Raw genomic sequence first — 13256 nt, 5'->3', positions numbered from 1 at the left:
GAGCAGGTTTTATTAATGGTTATAAGGTTATAATAAATGAAGCTTATCGCCTATTTCTATTCCAGTGTCTCGCTTTAATGTGTGTTCAGTGTGTAATTAGGAATGAGGTTCTCTTTCCCTGGTTTCTTTGTTGTTAGATTTTAATTTACTGGCTTTGTGTAGCCCTGCTGGGGAGGTTTGTTTCCCCTGTCTGCTATTGCATCTCAGGTGTGCAATCATTCTTGTTGCACTGTAGCTCCCCTCCTTTCTCCTACTACCCCACCACACCCAGCATGGTTGCATTAGAGGCTGGAATTCTCCATGACGTCAGCGTAAGGGGCCGAACTGGTCAAAAGAATCTGCTCATACGGTGTGAATTTGAGCTGAATTTAGATTGTGATTTCCTCTGGAGTAAGGGAGTCCTTTTTGTGTATGCAGTTAAGATTACCAGAAGGCATTTGGGATTAAAGACTCTTGGTTTTGTGGTTATAGTGGGTATATCATGTGTGATTTGTCTGTGGCTTTATAACATGGCATAATAACAATGTCTAATATAATGTAGTTCTCCAGATTTTTTTTTTTTATTATTTTGGGTCAAGGTATTGCAGAGAGGCTGTGTAATATTAGGAAAAGCCTGCTTCACCTGGCATTGATCACTTTTTAGAGTTTGTAGAGATTCCAAATGTATCCCTCTTGCATCATTATCATTGTGTTGATTGTCATACATGCGCTGCTGTAAAAGTCTGGGAGAAAAGTCAGTCGAAGTGACTATTAGGCCTTAAGTCCACCATAGCAGTGGTGTTTCTTTTAGCCCCTCTGATGATATTTTAACCTTGTGTCTGCAACGGAATTCATGTACAGATCTGCGATCATGAAAAAGTGTCAAAAGTCCACACCTTTCTTTGTTGTATGTTCTACATTTTCGATCATTTCTCAAACGTGTTTCTGAGTTCTTGTTTCACTATTACACCTTCATGCAGAGGCTCTGGATTGAAGACTTCTCTTCAATACGCATGCTCTTAACACTGATGCAGTTAGGAGACCATAGCATCATGTAACATAATCTCTCAGTGCTGGCAGGCTCACTTAAGCACTTACAAAGGGTTTGTGTGTTTTCACCAGTGGTGGAGATTCACTCAGTAAAATACGACTCTAGTTAAAGTGCTCGCTTTAAACTTTCACTTGAGGAAAAGTACAAAAGTGTTTGCCTTCAAATGTACTTAAGTATCCAAAGTACTATGATTTATTATAACTATAATGTTCCTGTTATAATTTTTATTACAAGACTCTTTACTTAATCACCTCAGTTTATGTGAAAAGACTCTGTGACTCTCAGCACACTGATCTATTAATAGAATGATATTAAAACTTAAACACTGATTGATTTCTATTACAATGATTACGAGCACAAAACCTTTTCAACTACTTAATAAAAATGGTGTAAATGAGGTCACGTGTGTTGTGGTGAGTTCAAGTCTGGAGTTTCTTCATCATTTATTCCGCTGTAAATGTTCTGCTTGATGTTGAACTGATGCTGTATGTTGGTGATCAGTAGATACACCAAGTGCCGATCAAAACAAGTTCAAAATGGAACGCTTGCTCTTATCTCTGGTTCCAGAGTGTTCCCAGGGATGAGAGATGGAGTAGGACGCTCTGAGCTGATCTTCTCCTCATGGTTTTATTCTGATCAAGCCAGTAGATGGAAAGATTGCCTTAGAGCATCTCACCAGGATGAGACCAGTTAAGTCAGACGCACGATTTGTGGGGCAGGAATTCTATCTAACAACATTCCCAGGTCATATTGTTTTCACAAAGTTCTACGTGAACCAGATTACGGTGGTTCAAATGTAGCCTCCTCAACCTTCTACAGCATCCAGGTTCTCATGTTGCCTCTCTGACCTGTACCATTGTCCTGATGCAGTAGGGTTATCTGAGGTCGCGAGCCTGCCCGAGTAGCCTGGGATGACTTTTTGAGGGCTCAGATGTATCTTTCTTCAGCTCCGAGTTTCTATTATGAATGCAGACTCTTTCAGCTCCCCAAAGAAATCCACACAGTTGGGTTCCCATTTGTCACTGTCTGCTATCTTTGTCTCTTTTTTTCCGCTGTCTCTTTTATTCGCGCATATTTCAAGCAATGATAATTTCATGGATTTTGACTTTGTCCAAACAGCTGCTGCAGTTACAGTAAATAAATCAATCACATCAAATGGAGTGCTGAAGACTGGATGTGCTACCTCCAAAAATATGTATCCCAAAAAGGGCCAACCATTTAAACCCAAATCTTCAGAGGTGTCCTATCTGAATCAATTCACCCCTTAACACCATCATTATGATGCCACGGCTATAGAAACCATCAAAACGCCTAGCTGAACGAGCACAGATTTCCACAACACACTTCACAATCTGTTAAAACATCTTCCCAGAAGATAACAGCAAATGGGGACTAAATGTGGTGTCCACAAACTTTTGTCAATGTCAATATAGTGTTTTAGTAAAAACCAGAGAGTTTATAAGCCCTCAGTTCTTGGAACCCTGCAAAGATGAATCCTATAATAAGCATAAGCCTGGCTGATCACTGAACCGCTTCCATCAGGAAATCGTGTGTGTGTGTGTGTGTGTGTAAATGCAGGTCATGTGTTTGCATAGCGAACCGATAGCTTCGGAGACTCAAGGCCTCTTTCTTCTTCCCCTTTAACAGGCGAACTAAAAGAGATTTTTCACACCCGGTTATTTTTAGAAGTGGCTGCACATCAGAGCTCGAGCTGGTACTTTTATAAAAGCCTTGTTTTAAATACAGCAGTGGATTTTTACCTCCTGAACTCCCAGTGTGTTGCTTTGCAGCTTATTACAGCTCAGACTACGTGGAAATCGGACCTGTATCTTCGATATTGTCCAACGATCAGTTACCGAATGTTTCAGGCGTATAATAGACATTTAATTTTTAATGTATTATTAGCAAAGCATGATGTGTGTTTTCAGTGCTATCTGCTGTCTCTATATCCTGACTGTCACTTGATTAAAAAAGCCTGCATTGATATAGAGTGCGCTAAGTTATTAAAAATGCATGTATCCCCCTGTCTGCCTGGCTAGCATCAGTCCCACATGCAAATCTTAGCTTAGCTTTGTCACACACAATCCATAAAAGTGAGACAAGCAGAGCACAGGACTGACAAACTTCTTTTCCTTTATCGTGTCCACTACCGGTCGGCCGATTACCGACAGTTGATTGCTGGAACTATTGGCAAAAAATCGTTTTTTCGGGTTGCTGGAGCGGCTGAGAAGTTTCACTGTCGGTATACAGTACGAGTGCAGCCTCTGGAGGCCAATCACTGACATCACGTGCTGTTTGTTAAAGTGTTTATTTAATTTTGGATGCTAATTTTAACATTTACTAATACATTTTTTAAATGAACTTAATGTTCATTTTTATCTGTTAACTTTAGACGATGCACTATGAACCTAATTTAAGGTACAGCAGTCTTAAAAGTCAAAATAAACAGGACGTGGCATCAATCAATCGCCTCTAGAGGCCACTCTCGTGGATATCGCAACCCGGAAAAACTACCTGTATGGATTTTTAGGCAAATAGCCGATAGTTTCAGCAATCAACTATCGTTGCCGATTAATCGGAAAAACCGATGAATTGGTCAAACTTCAGTCTGGACCCTTGTAACCTTGAGTTAGTCCTGGCTTCCTTACCTACGAAATACGAAAGACTGAAAAGTGAGTAAACTAGTACAGTGTAATTCACTACCCGAGTCGTCTTCGGAGGAGCGATAAGAAACGACCCAAACAGCATGACACACTGATCCCAGATCAGTCGAGGGAACTGAGGCAATATCCCAGCCAGGCCGGGGGAAAGAGAGACAGATATGATCAGATGTGTATGTGTGTGTTGAGGCTTTTGGTGTTGAAGTTTGTAGAAGCTTGCTGGCTCTGATTCACTGTGACTCAACACAGCTCTTTTCTACAAAGTGACATGTTTGTAGCGTGGCAAAAATTTCACAGCAGATAGAATGCTTTGTGTGTGTGTGTGTGTGTGTGTGTGTGTGTGTGTGTGTGTGTGTGTGTCATACGGTTGCTTGGAGCATCAGGTTCAGCATTTAAAGCTCATGTGTACGTGCGTAGATGGGTATGTGAGATCAAGTGCTTTATGACCTGACCAATTAGGTTGCAATCTGGGATGCTATATACACACCCACACACACACACACACACACTCACTCACTTTGAGACAGCCATTTGTAGATAATCGTTCAGTTGTGTAACAGCTGATAGAGTGGGCGGGGTTAATGAACCTCCACTCTGTGCATACCACTCCATCCAGCACTGTAGGTGGGTATATTACAGTCTGAAAAATGGGATTTGATAAGATTTGGGATGTGTGTGTGTCTGTGTCTGTCTCAGTGCCCAGACTCTGACTCCCAGCAGGTGTGCTCTGGACGCATGTGCTGCCACTTTATTAACTCCGGCTCTCCGTCATTAGAGCAACACTTATAAATCTTTCTGCTCTTTCTTGGGTTTCTCAGCTTGCAGATTCCACAGTTGAGTTGATATGGCATTTGAATATGAGACACACACACACACATATACACACAAGAGTTCGAGCTGTCCCCTGAGGGCAGGTTTTCTAGCAGTGATAAGTTTTGGCTCAGCTGAAGTTCACACACCAGTGTTTTTGTGTGTGTGTGTGTGTGTGTGTGTGTGTGTGTGTGTGTGTGTGTGTGTGTTGGGGTGGGGGGCTGTTAGCCATGGCAGCTGTTCAGGCTTATTGCATCGGATGGTTGGAGTTTATACTCATAAAGCTGAACTAGTTTCTGGCTTGTCGCTAACGTGGTGTCTTGGTGTCCAGGACTTCATCTTTAGTGCAGTTGTGTTGGATTTGGAAACTTTGAACTTGTAATGGAGTAAGTTTTGCATGATTTAAGTATGATTTTAATGCGTGATATTTTGTGAACTTGTAACAAGCTCATTTCAGCCCGAGCAAGAAAAGTTGGTCTGTCTTATACATGACTCCTGATTGAACAATTGGATCTCTTGAATTGCGTTTGGCAGATGCCTCAATCCTAAACAACTGACATCAAGAATCAGGTCCAGCTTGTTGTTGCTTGGATTTGAACTCGGGACCTTCTGATCAGAAGTCCAACATCTTACTTAACTGTGCTGTCACTTTCCTAACTATATCTCTGTAAGATACAAACCATACAAATATGAACATTTTCCCCTGAGCATGAAGCACAAATGGCTGTATTTTATCTATATATTGTTTATTGTTTTGGTCTGTTTGTACTGTGAGGCACATAAAACTAAATTAATATTGTGAGACTGAACTTCTTGATTGTGTAAAAGCCCAGGATATGAGCTCTTGGAGCTGCAGCGAATCGTCTCCCAGCCTCATGAGGACTTGGCCGGATTTTGAACCCAGAGACGAGCCAGAGAAGGATAGAATAAGCTGTGTTGATTAGCGAAGACGTTTCATCATTTATCTGAGCCGCTCCTCGTTGGCGAGACATTCAGGAGACACCGGAGGAGAGCAGGTAGTCCGCGGAAGCTGCAGCCTCGAGTGCTGACACACTTCCATTTTTAGAACGTACGAGATGATGCTTGATTAATTACATTAGGAATGAATGGTCATATTTGTGTGTGTGTGTGTGTGTGTGTGTGTGTGTGTGTGTGTGTGTGTGTGTGTGTGTGTGTGTGTGTGTGTGTGGAGTATTTGTAGTCATAGTGCTCTACGGCAGACTCTACGAATCCAGAGCGAAACACATCCCTGATTAAATAAGATCTTGCTGAGAATAATTCCAAAAAAAATAAAAATAAATCAATAAAAAATGATAGCTGTAAAAAGTAAGAAGTCAAAACATTTGATGTAATATTTATTCATTATAGATATGTTACTACACATATATGGTATATGAGCAAAAGTATTGGGACACTAGATTGTTCCAGCCGTACGCGGTTCTTCTTCAAACTGTCACCACAAAGTCGCACAATTGAAATTTCCAAACCTGTTCTACAAAGCCAGCTCCATAAATATATGCTTTACATGGGTTGTGATGGAAGATCTCCTGCTGTAGAGCTCCAACTCTATTGACCGCACCCCAGGAAACTTCTCACCTTCTCACCTACATCAGTACCTGATTTACTAACACCCTCGTGGCGGATCTCCACAAATCTAGTGGAACATCTTCCTAAAAGAGTGGAGGTTGCTATCACAGTGGATGGCGACTGAATGTGGAATGGGATGTCCACAAACTTTTGTCCATCTGGTCTATTTTTTCCTCAGCATTCTCATATACAGTCTAAAACTTTCCTGAATGGAATTAAATTACACAATGTCTTCTTTCATCTTCACACCTGTGTATTTTGAGCATTTATTGCCCCTGAGACAGACAAACATACGCAGTGATACACACATACACACACACAGCTCAGAGAGTCCTGGATCTGCTCTGTCATGTGGCTTCACAGCTTCTGCATTGTGGTTCTATTCACGGTTCCTCATGAATAACTGATGGTCTCTTTATTCACACCCTCAGTGGGCTCTAATCTGGGAACATGCCTCAGATTCTGACCTGAAGCAGATAAAAACCCGAGCGGTAGAGGATGATTAGAGTTTAAAACAGCCGCCCGTGTTTTTTTTTTTTGCACCATCTGTCAGTTTGGAAATATGATGAGAGAGAAGAGTCTCACCAGTGACCCAGTGGAGTTCTGTTTCTGAACTGGGATCATCACAAAATCAGGTGCTGTATTTCTGTGAGTGTGTGTGTGTGTGTGTGTGTGTGTGTGTGTGTGTGTGTGTGTGTGTGTGTGTGTGAGAGAGAGAGAGAGAGAGAGAGAGAGAATGCATCGCAAGACTCGCACACTCCAACACAAAAAATATAGTTTCGTCTAAATTGTTCTGCAGGTTGTATAATACATAATAATACACCCAGAATGCACTTTGTTCTGAGTGTTGCATATGTTTCTCATTTGCATAATGTGTAGGAACGACTTGTGCATATTCCGAATAATTGCTTATTATCCGTATTTATTGTAAATAAAGAAAAAAACAAAACCTAAATTTACTATTTTTCCAATATGGAGTAGTATTAGTAGTCTCTGTCTGTCTGTCTGTCTGTCTGTCTATCTATCTATCTATCTATCTATCTATCTATCTATCTATCTATCTATCTATCTATCTATCTATCTATCTATCTATCTTGTCTCTTCCTCTCTGTTTGTTCTTCCTGTCTATTTGTCCATCTATCTGTTTTTTTCTTTGTCTGTCTGTCTGTCTGTCTGTCTGTCTGTCTGTCTGTCTGTCTTAGTTTTTTCTTTTTCTTTGTATGTTTGTCTGTCTCTGTTTTTGTCTGTCTGTCCATCTGTTTCTCTGTCTATCTGGCTACCTGTCTGTCTGTGTCGCAATCTCTTCTTCCTCTTATTTCAGCTTTTCTGTGAGGGGTCGCCACAGCGGATCAGCCGTCTCCATACACCCCTATCTTTTACATCTGCCTCTGTTTGTTCTATCTGTCTGTCTGTCTGTCTGTTTTTTCTGTCTGTCTGTCTGTCTGTTTTGTATCTATTTGTTTATTAATTTTTTGTGTATCTGTCTTTTTTTTTTTTTTTTAACTCAGTGAAATTTTTCTTTTTTTCTCTCCACGTGTTTGTTCCTACTCACATTTCCTGTTAGTCACTGATCTTATATGTGCTGGTTGATTAACCACGTGCTCTTGTGCCACTGTTTTGCCGTTTGCATCCGTTGAACAGGCAGCAGCCATAGTGAATTAGGTCTTTCTGGTTTTTGTCTTTATTAAGCATCAAGTGTTGTTGTTTTTTTTTCTTCAATCGATACTTCAATCAGCTTCTATTCAAATTTGAATAGAATCAACATGAATTGTGACTCTGCCAAAAAAAAAAAAAGCACAAACACAATTATTTATAAACCCCAACACAACAAACATGTAGATTACACTTGTAGAGGAAGTTGTCTGAGAGTTTATCATCAAGCTAAGGGGCTTTTATTATTTCCAGCATGGGGACCCAGTAAGCGATGAGGCTCTCTGGTTTTTGGGGTGCATTCTGGGATTTTTTTATGGTCCTAGTGCATGTGGCTACTCGAGCCATCCTGGAAACATTATTTTCTGAAGTATCTTTCTATCTGTCCTTTGATTCTCTTGATTTAAATACACGTTTCTGGTGAGTTGGACACATTGGCGCAGTATAAATAGTGTGAACGAGCGAGTAGCCACAGTGCACCAGAATGGTTTTGCCATTGAGACTGAGCCTAAAATGGCCGACTGTGTGTTCGGTGCTCTGAATACTAAAGTAAGGAGCTGATTGCGACGACACCTAAAGACAGAAATGCCGCCTAATCCAAAACTCATGGATGTATTATAGAGGGTTATGTGTCCGTTTGGTGACAAACAAGGTTATAGATCTTTTTGATTGAATGTAACCTAATGTTCTCTTCGATTGGAGGCCACTCTGTGCAGCTGGGGATGGTTTCGCGTCAGCGGCCCGGAGATCCATGAAATTAAGAATGAATTTGGACTTGATTTAATGTCAACAGTCTGCTACAGTGGCTCAGGACCACGAGCGGCATCTAATCACACATGGCTGGACACCTCAACAAAGCTGAATTTGTAATAAATGGACATTAGGTGCCACCCAGATGGGGTTCCTTATTCCATCCCAGGAAGTGTATAGATGTCACAGTCTCCACCGGTTAACACATCAGGGACTAACAATTATAAGGAAAACGTATACATATACATGAATTGGAATCTAATCTATGACCTCTTCCCTCACCAGGTTCTCTAGAAAAAAGCCTGTGTCCCAGGTAACTTCTCTAACCCACCTGTGTTTTTGATCGACGCAGGTACGACCCGCCCTCCTCGTGACCGAGAGGTTCCCGGAGTCGATTATAACTTCCTCTCGGTGGAGGACTTCCTGAAGCTCGAGCAGAGCGGGACACTCCTGGAGATCGGCTCCTACGAAGGTAAACGCTGAGTTTCCGTCTCTTTAAAGCGTCTCAATTTAATCTCTCACACCGGTTCTTCTTTCTGAGGCGAGCTGTCAGGAGCAGGGCTGCAAAGGGGTGGAACATTTCCGGTAAATCTCCTGAAACTTTCCGGAACTTTTCCATGGGAATTGGAAATGAATTTTGGAAATATTCCAGGAATTTATGGGAATGAAATTAGAAATTTGGGAAGTTTCTATCAAATGTATTTTAGATATGTATTTATTTACACATATATATATTTTCTATTGATACAATTTTATTTTTGAGATTTAAATCTTAGTATATTTATGTTGGACAATATCTTACACACGTCACAAAGAAGTGCACATAAATGTCTGTTTGTAATATTAATGTAATTTACATGAATACTCGCCAAGACGGACATTGTTTGACGTTATTTTGTGTGCAGGATTGTAGAAATGATGTGTAGTGCATGTAGGGGGCGTGGCCTCAGTGGTCCTGCAGTAAGTGTGCTGTGTGCATGTGATTGATTGAATGTGCAGCTAGAAATGTAACTAAAATACCAAAAACTCTGAGTGTTTTATTGAAAATTATCCTGCAAGATTTTTTTTTCCAACTACATTCCTACAGTTTTGTAAATTCCCAGTTTATTCCCGTTAACTCCCATGGAAAGTTTCCAGTCTTGAAAATTCCTGGAATTTTGCAACCATAATCAGGAGACAGCAGTGCGTTCGCTTTAAGAGGAACCGTCATGTTGGCGTTCGAGAAATTAATCTGAATGCAAGTTTTGTCCAGCACATGTGAGCTGCTTTAACTGGACACACCGTGGACATTTCACACTGTTTCATCACTATCTCTCTCTTTCTCTCTCTCTCTCTCACTCCCTCTCTCTCACGCCCTATTCTATTCTTTCCATCTCTACCGGTCCCACTCCCTTTTCTCCCTGTTGCTTTGTGTGTTCCAGATTTCTTTTTATTATTTATGTCCAGTCTTTCTGCTGTTCTGCGCCTCGAATCTCAACATCTGTGTATTTCCTGATGTCTCTCTTTGTTTATTCTTACCCATTCCTATCCATCTTTCATTCTCTTTCTCTCTCTCTCTCTCTACAGTATTAATCATTTCTCCCTCCTTTTGTCTCACTGATTCTCTCTCTTCCAATTTCTCTCACTGTCTCTTTCTCTCTCTCTTTTTCCCCTTGTCTGTATTGTGTGGCTGCTCTTTCTTTGTTTCTCTCCCTGCTTCTTTTTTTTTCTATTTATGCTGATCTTATTGTCTGTCTCTTTCTCTTTATCAATCTCTCTCCTCACTGTCTCTCTTTTAATTTCTCTCCTCCAATATCTCTTTTTCAATCTCACTATCTGTCTCTGTCTCCCTCTGGCTCAATCTCTCTCGTTTTTTTCCCCCCTCTTTATGTATATCTCTGTGTCTCTTCCTTCTACTGTCCTGTCCTCTCTTTCTTCCTATCTCTGCACTCTCGCAAAGTCTAAATTTGCCTTCTCTATTCTACCAATCAAAAAAACTAAAGTCTAATTCCAAACTTATCTTGTTAAATGTAGATGGTTTTCTAGTCGAGAACATTACACATGAAAACACACACCACCACTAAACTCAATTGGTGGTTCTTACCACAAAGTCAGGGGCACACAATTGTATCAGGCGTCTTTGGACGCTGGATGTCCAGCAAGACGGTGCCCCTGTGCACAAAGGCAGCTCTATGAAGATATGCTCTACATGGCTAGGAGTTGAAGATCTCCTGCCGTAGCGCTTCAACTCTATTAAACACGATGAATGGGAATGCTGACTGCACCCCAGAGCCTCCATTTCCACAAAAGCTAGTGGAACATCTTCCCCGAAGAGTGGAGGTCATTCTAACATGTCCAATAAGCACATACCAATTTTCTGGTCAGGTGGCCACATACTTTTCTAAATGTAGTGTATGAACAGCTGGAACCACATTCCTTTGTGTGTGCCAACATCTGATTCCTATTCTGAATAGCCAGTGTGTGTCTCGCTATCAGAATAATAACCCAATAACAGTTATGATGATAACAGTCCATCCAGAATAAATCCGAGTTCCTTTTGATTTGCAGTGGTATTCAGCATTGTGCAAATCGTTAGATCTGAACACAGTGCCGATGAAATGCAGTCCATCATCACGCTTATCACCTCGAACTGCTTAATTCAGTATAAATCCCATATCAGGGGAAGAAAGAAACAGTCCGAGCCGGATGTGTGACCAGGCAGCGTGCTGTTTATATCTGGATTATATTCCTACACAGACATTATATTTATTTGATGCTAATTATTTGTATATTTTATGGTTTATTTAAAAGAAATACGTTTGTCTGAATCACTTTGGTCCGTCGTGTCCTCTCCTTCCACAAATCACCGAAAGCCTCCTCAACAGCCTCTAGACGATGCCAGAATGCCTTTCCTCGATTTCACTCACCTCCTCTGTCCTTATGTGCCCGTACACACACACACACACACACACACACACACACACACACACACAAGCTCAAGCTCTCTTCCACAAATCACTCCCGATATGCCTTTGTTGCCAAGGTAACTACTATGGAACACCCAAACCGTCGAGCCAGCCCCCCGCTGCTAAAGTGATTGGCGGAGAGGCGTCGCCCTACGACCAACAGCGCCCCCAGGAGACCACGCCCCGCCGCTCAAAGTCGTACAATGAGATGCAGAATGCTGGAATAGCCCCCGCCGACACAGAGGATGAGGACGAGCTTCCTGAAATGAACAGCAGCTTCACAGGTAAGGGCGTGCTTGTGTGTGTGTGTGTGTGTGTGTGTGTGTGTGTGTGTGTGTGTGTGTGTGTTGGCAGGCAGGCAGGCAGACCGACCGGTAGACAAAAGCATGCCATCTGGCTGCCATGGCCAGTATCATTGCTTGAAAAGAACATTGATGATTCGGATGTTATGTATATTTTATATATTATTAATTCCTTTTTGTAAAATACCAATGAAGGGTAAAGTAAACATGTGTCTCAGCCTGATATGTAATAACATCAAAAGATGTATTATTTGAGTATGAGTTCAATTGAAACACCCTGGGAATAAATGTCTTCACTCAAGTCATGGATTGAAGTTTGACTTATGTTACAGGAAACGCCAAACAATTACAATTTTTACTCTGTAAATCCTCCAGCAGCCTACGGCATACATTTTACAGGATGTAAGAAACAGACATAAAAAGACATAATTTACCGGATCAGCATGTATATATATATCTCAGGGCTGTCCAAATTAACGTTATTAACACGTTAACAAACGAATTTTAAATGCACTACTTTTGTTAACGCACGATTAATTCAGCGTGCATTTTTGTTTGACAATTTTATACAAAATCTTAATAAATATAAGAGGCAAAATGAAAAGCTTCAACGCAACACTAAATCACGACGTCCTTTCTTTAATCAGATAAAAAAGAAAAAAAACTCCACCGAAAAATACTGAAAAAATAAAAAAAGATGTTCTTTTTCCTGTCTCCAGAAAGTTACAGCTCTGCCTCTGCCATGTTAATCTGTATTCAATTTTTGTATGTTGTTTAGGACTTGTAATGGTGGTGTCGCTCCTACATAGTGCCTCGTCTCTCTTATTCATTATTCTGACATAATAATATAGAACATAAAAAAATCCGGTTAGGAATTCCCTGCTTACTTTAATACCCGAGTTTTTATGTTGATATTTGTTTTTCTAATTGGTTTCATTCATGGTGGAAAAATGCGCCAATTTATATCATTCTTTTGCATTAATTTTGATTCCCCATCCATTTATGAAGTGTGTGTGTGTGTGTGTGCGTGCTATAAACATATTACTGTCTCTGACTCTTGACTCTCACCTCAGCACATTTTGCTAATTGGAGACATGGTTGTTGATTTTGTGTGTGTGTGTGTGTGTGTGTGTGTGTGTGTGTGTGTGTGTGTGTGTGTGTGTGTGTGTGAGTGTACCTCACAGACACGGAGGTGTTAGGTAAGTGTAAACGACTCTGGATCACCCCAGATGGGTCAGGAAATGAGAGGGTGGGGCTGTGAGGACTGTGTACTGAGCCCCACCCCCTGTGTCTTATTGATGTGAACTGATCTAACAGAGCAACAGTTGAGAATATAATCAGGGAGTCTTTCTATAAGCGTTCGACTTGTACCGGGTTTAGTCAGAGCGTTTAACTCGTGTGCGTGTGTGTGTATGTGTGTGTGTGTGTTAGGAGACTCGAGTGAACCGGACGAGCACCCCTCCGTCCGCCCCTTTGCCCCACCTCAGCGGCTCAACAACGTCCCAACGGCAACCACGGAGAG

General features: G+C 41.2%; 1 protein-coding gene across 9 annotated transcripts in view; it reads left to right on the top strand.

Moving 5' to 3' along the window:
* magi1b (membrane associated guanylate kinase, WW and PDZ domain containing 1b) overlaps positions 1-13256 on the top strand; it is a 130670-nt gene that overhangs the window by 64076 nt on the left and 53338 nt on the right. For all 9 annotated transcript variants that reach the window (XM_046874550.1, XM_046874549.1, XM_046874555.1 and 6 more), the window contains 3 exons: positions 8840-8959; positions 11510-11716; positions 13166-13256. The exon at positions 13166-13256 is cut by the window's right edge and continues 114 nt beyond it. In XM_046874550.1, the coding sequence (XP_046730506.1) occupies positions 8840-8959; positions 11510-11716; positions 13166-13256 (418 nt within the window). The remainder of the gene's footprint in view (positions 1-8839; positions 8960-11509; positions 11717-13165) is intronic.

This window comes from Silurus meridionalis, chromosome 19 (assembly GCF_014805685.1).
Source record: "Silurus meridionalis isolate SWU-2019-XX chromosome 19, ASM1480568v1, whole genome shotgun sequence".
Lineage (NCBI taxonomy): Eukaryota > Metazoa > Chordata > Actinopteri > Siluriformes > Siluridae > Silurus > Silurus meridionalis.
The sequence above is the reverse complement of the archived record's forward strand: the minus strand, read 5'-3'. Positions and strand labels throughout refer to the sequence as shown.